Consider the following 21,957-nt stretch of genomic DNA (forward strand, 5'->3'; position numbering starts at 1 on the left):
ACACTGCGCAAACCCATTCCTCCATGTGTACTTGAGCCCACCCTCGGGAGCCCCTATCCAGAGAACCTATGAAACAAAGCACAAAGCCTCATCTGGCCAACCTCAGGCTCTAGTGTGCAGATCTCAAAACAAGAATTGAGGCTACAGGAGAGGACCATGCCACATCACAGGGCACCTCCAACCCACACCAGGTTTGGTTCACAGTATTTCCACGTGTGTCTCCTCTGTTTATGGCCATCTTTGTTTGGAGATGCCAGTGCTCCTTGCAGAGCTGATGGACAGGGAAGCAGGCACACAACCGTGTGCCCTTCCTTGTCTATCCCATGAGTGCTTTGTGCTTCGTATGATGGGGAGCAGGAGCCTCAATGGTCCTCAGAGGGAGATAGGTTTGCAACTGATTCTAGGTCCAGGAGGGTTGTCAGAGCCCTGATCTACTGCATGTGCTCCTGATCTGTTCGTCCGGGGTTGTGAAGCCCAGAAAACACCCGGCTCTGGGTGTGGCTTGGCCATCATGGGCTGTGTGATGTCAGACAAGCACTTCCTCTTGCTGGGTCCCTCCCACCTAAATGGGAGTGGGCAGGAAGCAGGAGAGGAGGCAGAATGCAAGACCAGTTGCATGTGGGTGAACATCAGGCACTGGCCAGGGACTTTGAAGCAGCCTTGGGGGATGGGTTTGACCTCCTTTTGCAAGTGTGGACCACAAGGCTGAGAAGGCTGGACTCCTGCCCAGGGCCAAGATTCAGAAGTCCACCAGTCAGCCCCGGTACCCCTCTGCCACACAGGACCCCTGACCTTGCTGGGTGCTGTGGGTAAAATGAGTATCAGGCAGTATCAGGGAACAGGGATGTGCTGATTAACACACCAACCCTGGGGAATTCACAACTCTCCTGGAACCTTGGACCTGAATTTTCTCCTGGGCTCAGGCGCACATGTGCTGACAGCTCAATGCTGTTGCCACCTGCCTGCTATGACTAAGGCAAGCTCATGCTCTCTCTCCATCTCATTCAGCTTTTGTCCAACTCAGGGCTCCACCCAGGAGAAGATTCTCCCAGGGATGGGCCCAGAGATGTATGCTACCTCTTGAAGTGCACAGCAATTATAGGTCCTGCCTGCTCAGCCCTCAGTTGGTAAGAAGGAAATGCAACACCCCCACTTAATTGATGGAGAAACTGAGGCTTAGAGGTGTGGCCTCTTCCAAAGTCACAGGACTACCTTCCTGCCTCATGCCCAGGCTCGGGAGCACTAGGTTTGTCCCTGGGTTGGAGCTTGCCCAAACATCAGGGGAACCTGGGCCAGGCCCATCTGTTGGCCTCATTCCTCTTCAGTTCACCAAGGCAGGACAGTCAGTCACATGGGTAGTGGTGTCATGCCTCCTAAATGCCTTCCTGTGTTGGGCTCACTGCATCCATGAAGGCATGTAGACATCCTGTACTGAGGCTCCCAGGGCAGCAGGTGGGACTGCCAGGTGACAGGGGTCTCTCTCCAAGCCCTGATTCCTCCCCGTGTCAAGTCCCCACTCTGGTGTGTCCTTGGGGGAGACACCTGGCACAATTCCTCCAGCTAAGTTCCTCCAGCAACACCGGGTGTGTGTTGCTACCTCCCTAAGCCTGGAATAGACTAGGCTTCAAGATGCCTCTTGAGTCACCTAGTCCAGCTGCCCCAGGTTCTAGTCCTCTCTGAAGTCCTACTGATGGGGCAGCCTGGCCCTGTCTTTGTTTCTCCATTTTGTTATCTGTAAGATGTAAATAATAGAAATTCTCCCTTCACGGGTGAAAGGGGGCGTTAGTCTATGTATAGCTCTGGCACAACCGCATACCTCCAGGGATGCTTACTACTGCCACATGTATTGTGGGCAGCAATGTGCTTTGGTGGAAGGAGGATGTTGAGGAAGGGTTAAGCCAGGATCTGACCAAATGTCTGGTGATACGATTCTCCAAAACTTGGCTAAATGCAGGCCCCTTTAGGAGTTCATAGGCCCACAAGGAACCAACTGGAGCTTCCCAGTCAACTGGTCTTAGACCAGTCTTTTTGCCTCCTGGGTTTTCCAAGCTTTTACACCATCTCCACCTGCACACACCTCCTACTGGAACATCCAGGTCAAAACCAACTCTGTCTTTTGTGGGCTTATTCAGCTCCAGACCTCTTTTATTTAAGTAGCAGCAACCCCAGACTTGAGGGCACCCAACAAAATAGACAGGGTGGTGGGCGTGGCACCGGGGAAATGGTTTATCTCCTGGTTTTCTGTCATGAACCAACCTGAGCATGCCTCTTCCCTGAACCTGAATTTCCCCATCTCCCTAATGCTAGGGTTGGGCTTGGAGATCTTTGCGGGACCTAGAGCTGTGCTGCCCACCAGGATTACACTATTTTAATTAAATACAAGTTAATGAGAGTACAATCTAGAATTCAATTCTTCAGTTGCATTTGACACATTTTAAATACTTAGTAGCCACATGTGGCTGGTGGCTGTTCTTGTAGCGCACATCATAAATAGAATATTTCCAACAGGACAGAAAGCTCTATTAGACAAAAATGCCCTAGATCCTAGGGTCTGAGGGGTAAAAATCCTCCCTCTAACCCACCATGGGAAGCAGTTCTTGGTCCCAGCTCCAAATTAACTGATGTGATTCTGGGTCCAAGCCCTAGGTGAGCCACTGTGAAGTACACAGTAAGTCTACCCTGTGGAAGCATTGGAACCATAGAGGCCCTGGAAGAGAGAGCTTTGAACTTTGAAGGTAGCCAAGGCCCCACAGGAAGGTGCGTCCCCTCAGGGGTATCTGCAAATTACTGGCAGCCTGCATGGTGAGCAAAGGCCATGTGGGCAGGCAGTTAGACAAGCAGGTGGCCAGGCCACACGGACAAGGTACAGGTGGGTTAGTGGGCATGCAGGGGCACTGCAGTCAGAAGGAAGGTTAGGAACACGCCTGCACTTACATGATGACGGTTTTCTTGGGGACTTTAGTCTCCTGCTCAGTGACTACAAAGAAAACAGTCGGAATAGCGAGGGTTACAGATTAGCCAGTGCTTGGATGCTGAACCATTTGAGTGGCATGGCAGTGCAATAATCTTCTTGGCTTCAGAGCACTGTATCCAAGCCCTGCCTGATCTGCCTGTGGTAGGTTGGAGCCTCAGTTCTGTCCTCTTTAACATGGAGATGACAGTGCCTGCTCTGAGTGGCTGGGGGATGAGTGTGTGTGACCTCAGAGTGTTCCACATGAGGAAATGAGGGTCTTGCAGGGACTGCAGGAAGAGCAGGGGCCCCATCTGGGCTGCCCAGGCAGAAATCCCAGCTCCTTCTTCAGCACATGTGCCCAGGGAGCCCTGTGAACTTGTCAAACTGGAGGTTCCACTTCTCAGAAAGAAACTGAAGGCTGGAGTAGGGGAAGGAAAGGCCATGGGAGCCAAACTAGGACTGGGATGGCTGGTGCCTAATTTATAAGAAATCCTAACGGCCAAAAGCATCTCTCCAGGGGAAAGGGACACTGGAGTCCTAAAGATGGCACATCTGAGCTCTGTACCATGAGGCCATGGAAATCCCATCAGGAGCAACCAGAGACAACTGGACAGAGTCCTGAGCTCTGAGTGAGCAGGGAAACCTAGATCTCTCCATAAAAGCTTCCCATAAACTTAACTGCCTTGATTGTCCTATCTTTCCATCTTCCTGGAAACAGCAGATGGAGGGCCTAAGTCCTAGAGACAGGATAGGATTCATCTGGGATCAGGCAGCACCTATTCTCACCCATTCTGAGGCCTCTTCCTCTGCAGCTTCTAGGCAGGGTCCAGCCTGCCATGGAGATACCCCTCCCAGCCACACCCTGCTGGACAGCAGGCAGTCCAGCAGATACCAGTACCCTCAGATCTCAACAGTCCCTCTTACCATCCTGGGGACAAAGCTGAGTGGAATGCTCAGAAAAATCAAGTGGCATGGCCTGTAGCACACAGTGCTCTGGCTTCTGGTGTGTGGGATTTTAGGCTTTGCTGAAGTCTCATAGAGAAAGGGTTTCCCTTAAGTGACCAAGAGTATTTTAAACTTGTCTCCAATTGTGTTCATGTGAATTAAAGATACCAGCTCTGTCTGTAAGGCCCTTGGAAGCCTCATTTACTTGTGTATGTATGTGCACGTGTGTTTGTGCCAGCTGCCTCCTGGAGAGGGAAGCCCCCTGGGAGAGAGAATGAGATCCAGACAAAATGCCTTGTGTGTCTAGATTAAGTTGGACCCAGAGAGATCCACTTTGCCACCTGTAGGCCAGACCCTGTGTGCAGAGCAGTGGGAAAACCCAGAACTCCTTCCCTCACCCTCCTTCAATTGAAGTCCCATCCTGCTGCTCTGGGGAGTGGTGGTCAGGGAATGTCTTGGCTGCTACATTCCTGGTGCCTTTGTTCCTGATCTGACCTGCCACCGGATGGGCTCTAAGCCCTGGTGGATACTGGCAGCAATCAGAGGGGGTGCAGCTGTGCAAAGCGGGGCTCCTGGTCCAGTGCAGCTCCAAAAGCGAGGGGGCAGCACCCACCCCACAAGGCCAGCTGGGGCTATTCTGGCTGTGGAGCCACCAGGTTAAAGATGAAGCGGCAGGATAGGGTTAGGAAGCAGGAGGTAGCGGACTCCAACTTCTGGGTCTGTGAGGACTGGCCGCCTTGGATGTGAGGTACCATGTTTCTGGTATTGGAGGGCTGCCCCTCTTCCAGACTTCACAGCCATGAGACGTTGACAGAAAGGGACCCATCATGACAATGAAGTGAATGTCTCTGTAGGACGCGCTTGTTGCCAGCCCGAGAAGGAGTGCTGAAATCCTTGCTCAGCACCTCCCCAACATAAGACACCATATGGCAGGAAGTTAAGGTGCCTGCAGACACCATAGGGCCCTCTGCAAGGCAAGAACATGGACCCCTGCCCACTCTGTGACGGCTGTCGAGCTCCAGATGCCAGGTAGGCTGACTCCAGGAGGGTCCAGATAGGGTCCCCTGGACATTGTGCCCCAGGATGGACTAGATCCATTACCCCCAGGCATCACAGAAGCCAACACTCAGGACTTGGAAGGACATGTATTCCAGCCTGTCCTACTGTGAAAGCTACGGCTCCACCAGGTGTCAGTCCAGCCTCTGCCGGCATAACTCTGGTGACAAGAGGCTCACCAACTGACAAGGTAGCCCCTTCTAGGTGGGGCAACCCAGACTGGAAGAAGCCGTCCCTGGGCTGCAGCCTGCCCTGTGAGCACCATAGGACTGCTCTCTGACTGAGCAAGCCTGGGGCAGATGCCAGCTGCCCCACTTCCCATCCTGGCCATCGTTAGTCTGGGCACAGCTAGAACCCTGGACTCAGGTGTGAGTGGAGGCCTGAGCAGCTAGCTCTCCACCCCTCACCCAGGAACACATCTCCCCTCAGTGACACCCATCCCAGGACCCCAGACACCACCCCAGGCCAGGCTAGGGAGGCAGAGCCATGGCACTCTGCTTTTTTCCATGAACAACCCAAACCAGTGTGGAGGTACCAGGCCCTTGACATCACTCCCTCTCCTGGGAACCAAACTGGGACCCAGCAGCTGGTGCTCTGCTCTCAGCACGCTTCCCACAGAGCCATCCTCCTCAACATTCCTGCTGCCTATTACGACGCCTGGCTGGCCACTGCCCCACAGCCTGCTGGGCAAGGCCTAGCCTTTCTACATACTCACTACAGCCCAGGAACGGTAAGGCAGACGCAGGCCTCCCCCACCCCCAGGGCTGCCCTCCAGCCTTGCTGAAGCTCTGGCCTCAAGGCTCACCTCAAGCTGTCCCAGTAGAGGGCTGGAAACCAGCCCTTGCCCCAGGGTCTCTGCATCCCCATCTCTCCCACCCAGACTCCTCCTTGGCCCTTACCACCCTTTCTCCAGGAAACACACCCTGATTGGAAAGGCTGGCAACCAACCTGGCGCCACAGTAGCACTTACCTTCCACAGTGGCAAGTTGCTCCCTGCGAAGCTGCTCCCGGGCCCGCACAGCAGGGCTCTGCATGCACAGCTCTACCCCGCCCCTTGCAGAGCCCAGCCGGTTCACCAACTGCAGGATGGATGGCAGGAGCCTGCTTAGAGCCAGTGACACCCTTGGGACCATCGGGGCCATCTCTAACATAGGGGAGGCCCTCCCTGGCTGTGTTCCAGAGCCACAGAGCCTAACACAGAGAAAGGGTCCCCACACAGACCTAGCACTGCCCAGGGGTTTCCTCGGTGGTGGGGACACTATCTGTATAGCTCGGTGTGGTGGCCGTGTGGGCCCTGAGCACTGGAAACGGAACCAAGTCTTTACCTAGAGCTAACGTACTCAAACTGCATGTGTGGCTAGCAGTCACTGAATTAAACCATGTGAATCCAGAGCTAACTCCAGTCTGTGTGCCTCCCCAGGAGCTGCAGTGGGGGACAGCCCCCACCTGGTCCCACCAAGGCTACCAGGAGCAGCCACAGAGAAGAGGTTCACAGCCAGCAAGAGCCACAGCCTGCACATACCTTATACAGAATACCACTGGGCTTGCAGGTGAACAGGTGGTTTTGGGAGAGAAGATGTCACTCAGAGCTCCCATCCAGGTCCCTGTCCTTGCCATGGACACTGGGTGATGGGCTGGGGGTCCCAACCTCATTAAGGGATATTGGGTGATGGTGGGTCTGCGATTCTCTCCCTCATCAGGGATACTGAGTGATCACAGATCTGGAGTCCTCTCCCTCATTGGGGACACTGTGTGATGGTAGGTCTGGGGTCTCTTCCTTCATTGGAGACACTGAGTGATGGTAGTTCTGGGGTTCCTTCCTCATCGGGGACACCGGGTGATGGTGGGTCTGGGGTCCCCTCACTCATCGGGGACACTGGGTGACGTAGATTTGAAGACCCTCCCTCATTGGGAAGACTGAGTGATGGTAGGTCTGGGGTCCCTCCTTTATCAGGGAGTCTGGGTGATGGTAGGTCTGGGATGCCTCCTTCATTGGGGACACTGGGTGATGATGGGTCTGGGATCCCTTCACTCATCGGGGACACTGGGTGATGGTAGGTCTGGGGTCCCTCCTTTATCAGGGAGTCTGGGTGATGGCAGGTCTGGAGTCCCTTCCTCATCATGTACACCAGGTAATGGTGGGTCCGGGGTCCCCTCCCTCATTAGGGATACTGGGTAATGGTAGGTCTGGGGTCCATCCTTCATTGGGGACACCAGGTGATGATGGGTCTGGGGTCCCTCCCTCATCAGGGATACCAGATGATGGTAGGTCTTGGGTCCCTCCCTCACTGGGGACACTGATGGTGGGCCTGGGGTTCCCTCCATTGGGGACATGGGGTGATGGTGGGTCTGGGGTCCCTCCTTCATTGGGGACACTGGGTGATCACAGGTCTGGGGTCCCTCCCTCATCAGGGACACTGGGTGACAGTGGGCCAGAAGTACCCTCCCTCATTATGATGCAGGGACCCTGGGTGATGGTGGGCCCTGAGGTAGGTCCCCTGTGTCTGCCCACCTCACCTCGCACTCGTAATGGCCCAGGTCATCCTTGCTGGCTGCCAGGATCTCCAGCACCAGCAGACCACTTCGGGGCTTACTCAGGGTTCGGTACTTGCTGCTGGGTGTCAGCAGGGCCCCGTCCTTGTACCACCTGCAGCCAACCCCAGGGAGTGAGAAGAGCCTCCCCACCTTCTTCCACTCAAGACCCTCCTCTCGCCCACCCTGCAGGACCAGGCTTCCATCCAGAGCCCACACGCTCCTGACACCACCCCCCAACCCTCAGAGGGGGCTGCCCTTCCTGGGGCAGGAGCCATGTTCAGAATCTGCCCAAGCCCACACAGTGACCACGCTGCCTACCTCCCCTCCTGTACCCCGGGTGCAAGCCTCCCAGCCCACCTGATCTGAGGGTGTGGGGCGCCTTCGACAGTGCAGGTGACCTGCACGTCCTCTCCCTCCACAAACGGAATGGCCTGGACCTTCTTCACGAACCGTGGGGGTACTGTGGTGTCACAGAGCAAGCCAAGGGAAAGAGATACAGAGAGACCCCATGACAGAGCAGGACCCTACCCCCACCCGCAGGCCTGCACCCCCCATGGGCCACCGAGGTGCAGTGGAGTCCGGATGCTGTCTCCTCCAGCCTCCCTCCTGGGGCGGGCTCACCTTGCACCAGGATTTTGCCCAGTGTGCTAGCATTGCCGGCAGTGCTGGCTGCAAAGCACATGTACTGGCCCGAATCCATGCCGGTCAGGTTGTCCAGGATAAGGGCACAGGAGCCGTCAGGGTCTTCGATGAGGATGTGGTGTGGATCCACCTCCACTGGCTTCCCATCTGCAAAGAAAGGCAGTGCCGTCATAGAAGGGACCCTGCTGGGGACAGGAGGCTGGCCTGCCTGGAGGTCACAGTCATGGGGCAGTGCTGGGGGGCCACCCCTGGACCTCAGACCCCTGGTGGGGAGCCCCGCTGGCCACACTGACCCAGAGCCCCATCCCATTCCCCAGACCTCTGCTCACCATGTGGCCGCAGAAAGTAGGCTCACAGCTGGAGGCGGGGTCCAGGCAAAGGGACCAGACACCACAGAGGACACACAGAACCTTGGTCACCTGGCCACTGCAGACACACTCAGATACTGCTCGTGTCCCTCACCACCAAACATCTCCAGCCAAAAAACAGTTCTCTCCTGGGTGGTGGGCAGGCAGACGAGTGTCTTCCCTGGGAAGAACCCTGTCCTCCACAGATACCTAGACTTTACAGGTGGACACCTTCCCACAGCCCTGTCTGTGCCAAATGCAGCTGCTCCATTACAATGGTCCCCAAGCCATGTCCCGACTCACAGAACCCTTGGCATGCACTTTCTTTCAAGGGACCCCGTTTCAGGAGAGCGTGAGCAGGCGTGTTGGCAGCCTCATGGAAGCCCAGCATCTCCTGAAACTCGTGGTTCCTCTCCTGTGGGGCAACCCACCATCTGCAGGGGACACCTCACCCTGAACATGTGGACAGGGGTGTTCTGCTTTCTCTGAGACCAACCCTGCAACCCCAAGGTCTTGCGTTTTCTGTCTGCCTCTGGCTGGCTCGTGGGTTTGTAAGCATGGAAACACTTCAGCGACGAGGAAGGGACACCATCACGGACATGGTATTCCAGGAAAAAAGGAGGTAAATAAGCAGAAGGCCCCATGGGCCAGGTAACAGGACATGCATGGGTCCCTGGGACTCAGTGACAGACTCACTGACCACACCGCGGGGTCCGCTGGGCAGTAAACCCCACTTCCCGTTGCTGCCTGTGGATGGAGGAAGTGTGGCAGGCGGCTGCAGTCTGGGTACCAAGAAGTGGGCTCAAGGACAGTTTTGTGGATGGTGCCCTGGTGGACACGCTCTCTCCTCAGAACACACCCAAGGTTGGCTGGCTTCCTGACAAATCCCAGAGCCCATGCTGGGTGAAAACAGAGAGCTGTCCCCAACCCCGTTGGGCAGTGGACAGGATGGCCAGCACCTGGGTGAAAGGCCAGGCACCAAAAGCAAGGGAAGGATTCCTTCGGATGACTGGAAACCCCAGAGAGAGGCTCTGGGCCAGCAGATGCCCATCCAATGGCTCACCACCTTGCATGGGAACCCCAGAGAGAGGATCTGGGCCAGAAGACACCCCATCCAACAGGTCACCACCTTGCATGAGAACCCCAGGGAGAGGGTCTGGGCCAGAAGACACCCCATCCGACGGCTCACCACCTTGCATGGGAACCCCAGGGAGAGGGTCTGGGCCAGAAGACACCCCATCCGACGGCTCACCACCTTGCATGAGAACCCCAGGGAGAGGGTCTGGGCCAGAAGACACCCCATCCCTTCTCCCCCCCCCCCCCCCGTGGCTCTCACTTCTGCCCTTAGAGATTCTATGTTGTTCCTAATGGTTTTCTCCAACTTAGCCATTGCCTGGATAATTGTTACCCTGAATTCCCTTTCCAACATACTGTTTATGACCATATCCAATAGTTCTGATGGAGAGGGCACAGTCTCTGAATTTTTCTTCTGTTTGGTGTTCCTCCTCCTAGTCATTTTGGTGAGAGGTGGTTGAGGGTGTGTATAGTAGAATGTATCAACCACGATCCAGGCAAGGTGCACCCTGGAACACTTAGGAGCCATTGGAAGTCACCACCAAAAAGAAAGAAAAAAGAAAGAGAGAGAAAGAAAATACCCAGCCAGAATGACCCCCAAAAGTAAGATTTATAAGGTATATAAACAAAAACGGACAAACAGAAAGACTGACAAAAGTAAATGACAAGAAAAAAAAAGAACCCAGCCAAAATGAACCCCAAGTATAAGATTTATGTAATACCAGAACAAAAACAAATACACAGAAACACTGACAGAAGGAAAAGGTGGGAGGGTGTTATAAATCCTCAGTGTGGGCAACGAGGTTATTTTGATTCTTCCTAGGAGTATTTGATATCTTTGTTAAAGGACTCAACTTTCCAGAGACAAAGGGAGATTAAAACTGGTTTATATATAGGGGTAGTGTTGATTAGGGAAGGAGGATTACCTTGAAGCTTATATCTATATTTAAAAAATAGAAAAGAAAAAGAAAAACACAGGTACATGTCTCAAAAAAGTTCAAGTTAAAAAGTTATTATGGAATATATTGTATTAAACCTCTAGTTGTAATAGTAGGTAGGTTAAAAAGATTAAAAGAACAGGAATCATGAGAATGGATTAAAAAAAAAAAAGGTTGTACCTATGAAATATACAGGTTTTAGGGCAATACCAGGAGCTTCATATTTTGTTTTCCCCTGATGTTGGGATTTTACAGTTATATGGGATCCTACAGTGGTTGTCCTCTCATTCTTTTGGCTTGTCTTCTGGAAGTGGGGCAGGGGGTGTGGCTACTACACTGTTCTCCTATCAGTCTTGCTTGGGTTGAGTTGTCCTGCAAGTTATTAAGGGGCTGCGCTCTGTGGAAACCCATTTTTCAGCCTTTAGTTCTCTGGAGATTTTTGTTCTTTGTTGGCTTTTTGTGGCTTTTCTGAGGTTTAGTGGAAAACAAACTGTCTGCACCCAGACCTCCGTCTCAGAGAGAAGCCTCAGTCTGCTCCCCTCTGGGTGGTCCAGAACACAGAGTCCCCCTCTGCAAACTCTGCTCACCAGTGCCCCCAGCCACCATCTCACTGGTCATCCAAGGCACCTGCTTGTCTCTGCACCCCTGTGCCACTAAAACCGTGAGCGATATTGGTCCAGGGAGCCCACTTCCAGTGAGTCCTCTTGCTGGGACTGCTGTCTGGGGTACAGGCCCACACAGGGTGCACTCAGACACCAGGTCACAGATGGCTGTGGGCAGAGGGATCCCCACCAGAGATCAGCTGGGTTCTCCCAGGTGTCAGCTGGGAGCATTCAGACCCTTGGGCAGTGGCAGAAGGCCAGTGTACTAAAAAGTGCCTGCTGGCGCTCACATAAGACTCCAGCACGGGTGGTGGTGCGCCCAGCCAAGCAGTGGCGCAAGCCGCAGCCAGGGGCTCAGGGACCAGACACTGGAAGCTCTGCCACACTCTCTGTGGCACGGCTGGTCCCTGGCGGTGACTGTCCTGCGTCCATGGGCTTAGGCCTGTGCCCATGACCACCCATTTCCACCAGTTGCCCCTTAAGCTCTTTTGTTCTTTTTCAGTGCTTTTAACCAGACTCCAAGTTAATGCTGGTCCTCAAGCACAGGGCACTTTCGTATTGGGGTATTACTTTCCAATGGGTCACTTCCGGTGGCTCCCTCCCCCTTCTGATATCCCCTCTGATATCACTCTGAGAGCTCTCACTCCACTGTACCTCTCCACTGAGGATCTCCTGCCCCTGTAGAGATCCAGAAGTGTATAATCTTACATCTCAGGCTGATTTCATGGGTGTTCAGAGTGTTCTGGTAGATATTTAGCTCACTTCAGGGGCCCAGTTGGAACAGGGTCTCCTACTTCTCTGCCATCTTGCCCCTCCTCCTTAAATCTTCTTTAAATGCTTGATGAAATCCTACACTGAAGCCATTTGGTCTTAATTTTTCTTTGTTGGGAAAGTTCCTGGCTAAATATCTTTATGAGTTAGAGATGTGCTCAGAATTTTTATTTCTAAATGATTCAATCTTGCTAGGCTTTATAGTTGTAAGAATTTACACATTTCTTCTGGATTATCCAGTTTATTGGCATCCATTGTTCACAATAGGTTCTTCTGATCCTTATTATTCTTGTGGTATCAATTGTAATGTTTTTCTTTTCTCATTTCTGTTATTTGAGTCTTCTCCCTTTTTTTTCAGTTATTCTAGATTATCTAGTTTGTCAATTTTGTTTACTTTTTTTTAAAAAACTCTTAGTTTCAATGATTTTTCTATAGTTTTCTATTATTCATTAATTTTTCCTCAAATGTTATCTTTCTTCTGTTAACTTTGAGTTAATGCATTCTTCTTTTTCTAGTTCCTTAAGGCATAGAGTTGGATTATTTATCTGATTTTTTTTTTCTCTTGGTATTTACTACTATAAACTTCCCTCTTAGCACTGCTTTTGCTGAATCCCATATGTTCTGGAATATTGTGTTTTCATTTGTCTCAATGTAGTTTCTAATTTCAGACTACATCTTCTTTACCCTTTCATCAGTAGTTGAACACCTGGCTTGCTTCCATAGCTAGGTTATCGTAAATAATCTGCAATAAACAAAGGGTGTGCATAACTTTTGGGATCAGTGTTTTTGTTTTCTTTGGGTAAATACCCAGTAATGGGTGTATGGATTATACAGTAATTCTACTCTTAACTTTTTGAGGAAATTCCATACTGTTTTCTACAGTGGCTGCACCAGTTTGCCTTCCCACCAACAGTGTGAGAGAATTCCTTTCCCCCATATCCTCATCAAGACTTCTTATTTCTTGTCTTATTTATTTATTTATTTATTTATTTATTTATTTATTTGACTGGGAGAGCAATAGCAGGGGGAAAGGCAGAGGGAGCAAGAGAAGCAGGCTCCTCATTGAGCAGGGGGTCCAACATGGGGCTTGATCCCAGGACCCTGAGATCATGACCTGAGCCGGGGGCAGGTGTTTGACCAAATGAGCCACCCCAATTCCACCCATTCTGACAGGTGTGAGGTGGTAGTACATTATAGTTTTGGTTTGCATTTCCCTGATGATGAGTGATGTTGAGATCTTTTCATGTGTCTTTTGGCCACATGGATGTCTTCTTTGGAGAAATGTCTATTCAGGTCCTCTGACCATTCTTGAATGGACTATTTGCTTTTCAGTGTTGAGTTTTATAACTTCTTTATATATTTTGGATATTAATTCCTTCTTGGATATGTCATTTGCAGATACCTTTACTAGGTAACATTTTCATTGTGTTGACCATCTCCTTCATTGTGCAATAGCTTTCTACTTTGACATAGTCCTAATAGTTTATTTTTATTTTGTTTCCCTTGCCTTACAAGACATATCTAGAGAAATGTTTCCATGGCTTATGTCAAAGAAATTACTGCTTGTGTTTTCTTCCAGGATTTTTATGGTTTTACATCTCACATTTAGGTCTTTGATCCATTTGGAGTTTATTTTTGTGCATGGTATGAGAAAGAAGTGCTGTTTCTCTCTTTGGCATGCTGCTGTCCAGTTTTCCCAACACAATCCATTGAAGAAACTGTCTTTTTCCCATCATTTAGTCCGCACTCCTATTTGCCTGGTCTTGGTTCTTGGCTGCCCAGTCCTATGCAAATAGGGTAAAACTGAATGTCTCCATTTCAGTGGGAGGTCTCTGTCTGCTCACCTACCTGCCTGCCCTGAACCATGACCATGATTGAAATAGGTATCCAGGTGCCACGTTCAGCCTTGGTGCCCTCTGTTTTTGATTTTGCCCTGGGATCCCCTGACTTCCTTAGGAATTCTGCTGTGAAAAAGCATGCCTGCTGTAACTTGCTCCAGAGTCTCAGTTTTCTGAATCAGGAGTTTGCAGACCATCTACTGACAGATCAATTGATCAATCTAACCTATTGATTGATCTAATCTATCTTGTCTACTGATTAATTGGTCTAATCTATCTATCTGTAATCTACCTATACTCTCCAATACCTACCTGTCATTTATCTACCTATCTCATCCATCTATCTTATCTATCTATCTATCTATCTATCATCTATCATATGTACCTATCTATCTGCCTATTTATTGATCTATCTAGTCTATATGTATTTACCAATCTAGCTATCTGGTCTATCAGTTGATCTCTATTATCTATCTATCATCTAACTAGTGAGCTGTTGTAACTGTCAGTCAAGTCCAAGGGGCCAGGAGCCCCAAGTACACGTGAGCATCGGGGGACTTGTGCAAAAGGCACGTGAACCCCAGCTGCAGAACACACAGTCTTGGGAGAAACCCCATGGTTCTGTATTCTGGACACTGATTGTTTCCAAGCTACCATGAGATAACAATAGTTTGTATACTGTGGGCAAAAGAGTACCTAAAGCTGTATTTGGCGTTCTATATTCTACAGGAGTTCCATGCCCATTTTAACAAAGAATATAACCAGAATGAATAATTTTCTGCAGTGTTCACCTGACAGCTCGTAGGGTCAGGGAAGAAAAGAACATCCTTGGCTGCCAGGCTCCATGCCTCCTCCTCAAGATGCCTCTGTATTTTTATTTATTTCTTTATTTGACACCAGAGAAAGCACACGCAGGGGGAGCTGCAGAGGGAGAGAGAGAAACAGGCTCCCTGCTGAGCAGGGAGCCCAATGTGAGGCTTGATCCCAGGACCCTGGAATCATGATCTGAGCCAAAGGCAGATGCTTAAGCAACTGAGCCACCCAAGCACCCAAGATGCCTCTTTAAAATTAACTATCATTTTGGTGTTCCTATTTAATGCAGAAATTACTGAGGATGTATTCTAAAACTTCCCAGTTGCTAGCTGTTTCTAAACACAGAGTATTAAAATCTCCTACTTGGATTTCCAACACATCCATTTTGCCTTTTGTTTGTTTTGTTTTGTTTTATTTTTGTTTTGTTTTGTTTTTCCATTTTGCCTTTGATTTCCGTCATTTTCTGCCTCCTCTGTGCGAAGTTATAACATATCACATTTGCATGAGTAATTTGTTCACCGTGACACCGAATCATACAAGGCTGTGATTTGCTATCATTTACCATCATTTCCGTGCATCGGTGCCCAGCTGGATTGCACTGGCTCTTGCCAGTGTGCGTCTGCATACAGGAATCCAGATCAGGACCATCCTCTCTGCATCGAAGGCCACAGTCTCGGAGAACCCTCAGGTTCAGACCCTGGGGAGGCTCACTATTCCCTCGGTGGGTGTCTGCTTCCTCAGGCCATCATCCCACCACTTGGCACTCGAGTGGATACCCAGGGCATTTACTTCAGGCCAAATTCATAGCAATTGAGTAACTCACAGGTCATATGATTTCTTTGTCTACAGTTCCTCCCCTCCCAGGATGTCTGGGCTCAGAGGTCAAGGTTTCAACCCTCTCCTCACCACGCCTGATCTTTTTAAAGAAACAGTCCCCATCCTGAGCTGTGTAGGGCCAGCAGGGTCACCTAATTAGCAACCCACAGAGGCTCCTATCACTTGGGGAACTTCAAGGGCTTTGAAACTGTGCCAGGACCCAGGGACAGAGATCAGCTACATCTACCATGTGTGCCCCGGGGTGACTTTCCAGGTGGCACTGAGCCCTCTCCACTGGGTCAAAACTCAGCCTTCTCACCCTGCTTCTCCCTTCAATGTCAGGGGGATGGCTGAGTCACAGCCAGGCACACTTGCCCCCTACCCATGAGAGGTGCCCAGCACTCCCATTCATGCCCAGGATACACCAGAAGGTCCTCCCAAACCCACCTCTGCAGTCTGGCCAGGTCTCAGCCTACTCCTGTCCAAGCCTGGAACCTTCCAGGGACAGGAGGTCAAACCCAACATGCTGGAAGACAGAAACACAATCACTCTGAGATTGGTTTGGGGTAGGTTTTCTCACAGCTGTGTCTCCATTGCCTGGAATGGCTCTCAGCATTGGAGGCCAGATACTTCATTTCGGTCAATACGTATGTTATACATACATATTTTGTCTGCATGATCTTGATGAGGTCATCCAGGGCAGCCCCTAGGTGGGGCTGGCTGCCACAAGGACCAGGCTTGTGTTTATATACATATTGCTACAGAATTAAGATCAACGTGTATGTGGGTAGATACATATAGACACAGACGGACACAGAAGAAATACTGTGGATAGATAAGTCGATACAGATATAGGCATAAATTGACACAGATTGCAATTGAGTATTCATCAATATATCTTGTAATCCAATCAACACACGTATATACAAATATATGGTTGTTCATTGAACTGTTGATTGATAAACAGAGGCAAATAAAAAAGTTTTGGAAAGTGTTTGGGCAAACATTGATCCAGGCAGCACCCAATCTAGCAGATTAAAAGTCTTGCCAAGGTGCTGTACCAAATGAAAGACTTCTGTAGGTAGAAGGGAGTCATGCAGGGAAACGCGGCTAGTTATTATAAGGTTACTTTCCTGCAGGGAGGGGATGGCAGGGGTCTGCCAGGCCAATTTCCTCACCAGGGCTGAGCAGCTAATTCCTGACCAATTAGTGTAAGATTCCATTTCTGGAAGAGCTGAAATTGTCATGAACATGTCTGGGTTTGGGGAGCTGGGGCTTAACATAGGCACTGCTTTCGGGGCCTCTTATTTTTAGCAAAATAAAAATGAGCATCTGGAGGTCTGCCCATCTAGAATTCAGGCACAGGTAAAGTCCAGGGCACAAAAAACATGCATCTTGGCTCATGTATGGCATGAAAAAGTTAAGTATATAAGTAAGAGGGGAAGATAATGATTTAGGTATAAGAAGAAAGAAATTTTTCTCTGTGGAGGAGCACCTGGGGGACCTCTATCAGTTAAGCCTTCAGCTCAGGTCATGATCCCAGGGTCCTGGGGTCTAGCCCTGCATTGGGCTCCCTGCTCCATGGGGAGCCTGCTTCTCCCTCTCTCCCACTCATGCTCTCTCACTTTCTTTCTCTCTCAAATAAATACAATCTTGTTTTTTTTTTTTTCCTCTGTGGAAAGAACCACAGGAAAAACAAAAAAGAAGAACCAGCAAGACTGTGGCTTTGGGACAGCTTTTACCGGACGCAGGTGTGTGCTTCTCAGCACACCACCCCCCCACAGCAAGGTGAACATGCAGAGGGATTTCCAAGACACACACCGAAATCCACAGGGGTAACGTGATGAATTCTGCTGTTCTGGACTGAACGTTTGCCTTCCACCCTCCAGATGCATACAAGGAAACCCTGAGCCCACGGTGATGGTGTTAGGAGGGGGCCCATAGGAGGTGATCGGGCTGACGTGAGATCATGGGGCACCCCGTAGGATTAATGTCCATATAGGAGGAGGAAGAGACCAGAGCTCTAGCTTTGTCTCCACCACGCATGGGTCAACAGGAAGGCAGCCGTCTGTGAGCCAAGAAGTCAGAACTTGCCAGAACCCGGCCATGCTGACATCCAGCCTCCAGAACGGTGGGAAACAGATGTCATGGTTAAGAAGAAAGAAATTTTCTCTGTGGAGGAGCACCTGGGGGGCCTCCATCAGTTAAGCCTTCAGCTCATCTGTGATATTTTGCTGTGGGAGCCTGAGTAACTGACACCTACCCAGGAAATAGGAAAGTGGGAGGAGTCACAAAATGCTTTTAGATGAAAAGGGTCATATTTTTTTCCCCGAGATAAACAATATAATAGCAAACATGTCAGTTAGGGAACATGAAACAAAACATAGATGAGAACCAAGAACTAGAGGAAAGGAGGATTACAGGAAGAATACTGGAACATATCTACCTTTCTGTCCATGGTTATTAAAATGCAAAATTCAATTAATAAGGAAGGAGTGGCTAGCTGGTCCAGTCAGTAAGACACCAGACTCAAAAAAAAATTTTTTTCTTTTTTGAGAGGGTAGGAAGGGGCAGAAGGAGAGGGAGAGAACCTTAAGCAGGCTCCATGCCCAGCACAGAAAACTTAACTATCCCAGACTCTGGCCCTTGCCAGGTGGAAATGCGCTACCCCAAACCCATCCCTGCTGGGAGGGTGTCACAGAAGACCAGTAGGCAGCTGGCCTTTCCGCCCTGCTGTGCAATACCTGAGCGTCGGAGGAGGCCAGAGAGCAGCTGGAATGCCCTCCTCTGCTCAGCGGGCGTGTCTGCCCCCCACCCCGGCACCGGCACCGGGCTGTCTACTCAGCAGGGGTCTGCTTCTCCCTCTTTCTCCCCTCTCATGCTCTCTCTCACTCTCACACACTCTCTCAAAATATTGAAGAGAAAAAAAATGCGGCCTCAGAGGCCAGGTTGCGTGGTCTCACCTGGGTCCCCATGGCCAGAGCCAGGCTCCATGGGCACCTGGCCAGCTGGGGCTGGTGAACACATGATGGAGAGGAAGCAGCAGTCTCTGATGCAAACCATGAGGGCTAAGACCAAAACTTTGTTCACCCGGCGTCCCAACAAGCATCATCAGAGCCACAGAACTGTGGAGGGACCCTCCCAGAGGCCTCAGAGATGGTCCCTGGGCACAGTGCTCGTGTCCCAGAAGGGTCTACTGGCAGGAGGCCATTTCTAACGGAAACTAGACTTAATAGAACCAGTAGAGATGAAACAAGACAGCGAGTGTTCATGCAATGTCGGAAGGACAAATTCTTTCCAAATGAGATTTCCCTTGTGAGAGTAGTCAGATCATTAGCAGAAGCTGGAGGGAGGCAGGGGCCAGAGGGGCTGGGGTTCAGGATCCTTCCTCAGCTTCTACGACCTTTTGGTACAGGAGTCCACCCCTGCCTCCCTCCAGGTGGCCTGGCTGGTCCCTCGCCATGCTCCTTTCTGCTTCAGACAGAGAAAGGGCTGCCATGGCCTTTCTTGGAGGCCACACCAGGGCAGGGAGGTGACCATGGGGCCCAGGCCGACGCACCTCTGAGCATCCAGGAGCCCCAGGAGAGGTGGCAGGACCCTCACCTCCTTCCCTGAACAAAACAAACAAGCAGATAACACCATCCGGTTCTGCTTTTTATTGGTGTGTCGGTGTGTATACAGCAAGTCCTAGAGGGAACACTAGGGGGTGAAGCCCAGGAGGGCGACCTCCCCACCCTCCCCACACACACACATCCTCTCTGCCAGGCCAGGTGCTCAGTGAACCTGGGCCAGGTTGTGTTTCTTGTACAACAGCGCCCGCCTCTTCTCTCGCTCGCGCACGAAGGCGCGCAAGCGCGCAGTTAGGAAGGTCACGGCCGCGGGCTGGAAGCCCGCAGGGCCCTCCTCCGTTAGCCACGGGCACTGCAAGCAGCTGGACGCGCAAGGCCGGCCCCTGGAGGGAGGGCAAAGGTGTCGGCTGCGTTCTCGGAGCTGGGGCCCGTTGGGGAAGGGAGGCAGCAAGTGGGACAGGCAGGCCGGGACAGGTGGAGGGGGTTGGACTGCCTTACCACGGGTGAACGCACAAAGCGCTCCGGAGAAAACCCACGGCGCCGCCAGACAGCCCCGCATAGCAGCGACTCAAACGGACTAGCCCCTTGCGAAGGCTTTTCTGCATGTCACGTGTCCCTTCACCGCTCACGGGGTACTCCGCGCTCAACCTACGCGCGCGGGGGTCAGGGGACTCAGGTCACCCTCGGGTGGGCGTGCGGGGGCACCGGGGGCTCTGGGGTCACCCTCGATGGATGGGGCGGCACGGGGATCTGAGATCATCCTCACACGTATGGGAAGACACGAGACCTGAGGTCGCCCTCGGACGGAAGCCCCACGGGGGCTCCGCGGGCACCCTGGATGGATCCCCAGTCTCCCGCCCCTGCGCTTGGGGGACTCACATGATGAAGGCTGTCACGCCTATGGCCCAGATGTCTGTCTGCGGGACGGCACCCTGACCCTCCAGGAGCTCAGGAGCTGGGGGCGGACACAAGAGAGCGCACAAGGGAGAGGCTGGGTGTGTGCGGTGCAATGCGGAGGCAGCCAGGACCGGGGGCGGGGCTTCCTCCGGGCCCACCCTTCCCCCCCAGGTCAGGTTGGCGCCTGCTCCCTGCGCACCCATGGTCTCCACGTAGTCTTTGAATCTCTCGGAGGGCTGGACCCTCTCCTGGGCGAGGTTTTGGGCGTTGCCCAGGTCGACGACCTTGAGTAAGTTGTACTCGGTGACGATCATGTTCTCGGACCTGAGGTCCAAATGCAGAATGCGCTGGGCGTGCAGGTACTGGGCGGCGCTCAGCATCTGCCACAGGTAGTCCTTCACCTCCGATTCCGAGTAGCAGGCCCTGGGGGCGCACGGGGAGGGGGCTCGGCTCCATCCACGGCAGAGGGAGCGCGGGGATACTGGGCCTTTTTGTGGGCTGGGGAGGGTCTGCTTAGCTCCGAGACCGGGGCTGACCGGTGGAGGCGGGGCTGGGAGGTGGGCGGGGAGGTGTGAGCTGGTCCGCACGGTGAGCCAACTCTTCCCCCCGGCGCAAGTACCGCCCCGCCCGGGGCCCGCCTTTAGGCCGGGCCTCACCTCTCCGCTAGGCAGGGCAGCAGCTCGGGTCCTGAGCACAGCTCCAAGATGAGAACCAGGTGCCGGGGGCTGAGGTAGGCGGCGTGTAGCTGGGCCAGGTGCGGGTGACGCAGGCTCTTGAGGGCTTCGTATTCGCGCAGCACGGTAGTCCTGTCCTCGGGGCGGTAGGGCACGATCTTCGCGGCCAGCGAGCGTCCGCTGGCCTTCTCCCGGCACTGCCGCACCACGCTGAAGCGGCCCCTGGGAGAGGAAGCCCCGGCCGGGCTTGTGAAGACTCCCTAACGCGCCCTTCTTCCCGGGGTCAGAAGAGCCAACCCAGCGAGCCTTGGGGAGGAGGGCGCAGATGCTCCGCTCCAAGCTTGTGTGGATGTGAGGAGTGGGGAGGGAGGCTGGGGTGGGGGCGGGGAGCCGGCAAAGCCAGTGGGCGACGGGCTGTGGCACCTTCGAATCTGCGTCTGGAAGGCGAAGGTCTGCGAGCTGGGGAGGGACTGCGCTGGCGGCAGGACACGACTCTCTTCCTCCGAGGCTGTGGGGGACGAGCCAGTGACCGGGAGGCACCCCTACAGCTCCAGGTCCCCCCAGCATGGTCTCCCATACCCCTTCCCAGGCCTCCCAACCCCCACACTTTGATCTCACTTCCCTTGGGCCATTTGGGGGCAGGGGCCTACCAGTTAGGACAAGCCATCCCAGTCGGTGCTTGTGACCAATGAGGTTGCAGGGCACCCCACTACTGCAAGGCCCCCCAGGCCTTGCAGAGCGGCTCACCCAGGTGGCTGGGCCCTCCCAGGAGGACCTCCTCTGAGGGGCTGCTGTAGGGTCCCATGCCTGCCTTGCTGACACAGGCCGTCCGGAAAGTGTACACGCCACCCCTGGAAAGCTTGGTGGCGAGGTGGCAGCAGTCAAAGACGTCAGAAGCCAGTGTGCTCCAGCTGCCGCCTGGGCCACACAGGGGTGGGTGAGGGACAGCCAGAGTCTGGGGGCGAGAGACCCTTCCCCAAGGGAGCACAGAGGGGCACCCCCTGCCGACCCCAGGGCTGCCTCGGGAGGGCTCCTACCTTCCAGGCTGCACTGCACAATGTATGTCACAGGCCCGTAGGACTCCACAGGCTTCCAGACCAGCAGCACCCCGTCGGCATACACCTCCCCGATGTCCGGGCGTGGAGAAGACGAGGGGCGCTCTGCGGGCCCATGGTCCACAGTCTGAAGGGGGCTCCCCATGACTCCCCACCGCCGTGTGGAGCCCAGCCAGCCCTGCCTCACCCTCCTGCACCTGCTGCCAGGTCCCTGAGCCCACCATCCTCTGGCCCCATTCATGCAGGTCCCCTTCCAGCACCCACTGCTAAAGGGGCCCAGTGCCTCCTCTGGTGGAGGCCTCGGTTGGTGTCTGCCCCACCAGGCTCCCCTCCCACCAGGGTAGCTCAGCAGCCCCACAGAGTGGCCCTAACTGATGGCCCTCTGCCAGCTGCAGAATCCCATCAGAGGGGCCTGTCCCAGGCACTCAGCTT

General features: G+C 52.9%; 1 protein-coding gene across 1 annotated transcript in view; it reads right to left on the minus strand.

Moving 5' to 3' along the window:
- LOC111139417 (obscurin, cytoskeletal calmodulin and titin-interacting RhoGEF) overlaps positions 1–21,957 on the minus strand; it is a 159,060-nt gene that overhangs the window by 16,424 nt on the left and 120,679 nt on the right. Inside the window, exon 90 of the mRNA XM_022491664.1 lies at positions 5,925–5,982. Within this exon, the coding sequence (XP_022347372.1) occupies positions 5,925–5,982 (58 nt within the window). The remainder of the gene's footprint in view (positions 1–5,924; positions 5,983–21,957) is intronic.

This window comes from Enhydra lutris, unplaced genomic scaffold (assembly GCF_002288905.1).
Source record: "Enhydra lutris kenyoni isolate GAN:26980312 unplaced genomic scaffold, ASM228890v2 scaffoldscaffold106, whole genome shotgun sequence".
Classification (NCBI taxonomy): Eukaryota; Metazoa; Chordata; class Mammalia; order Carnivora; family Mustelidae; genus Enhydra; species Enhydra lutris.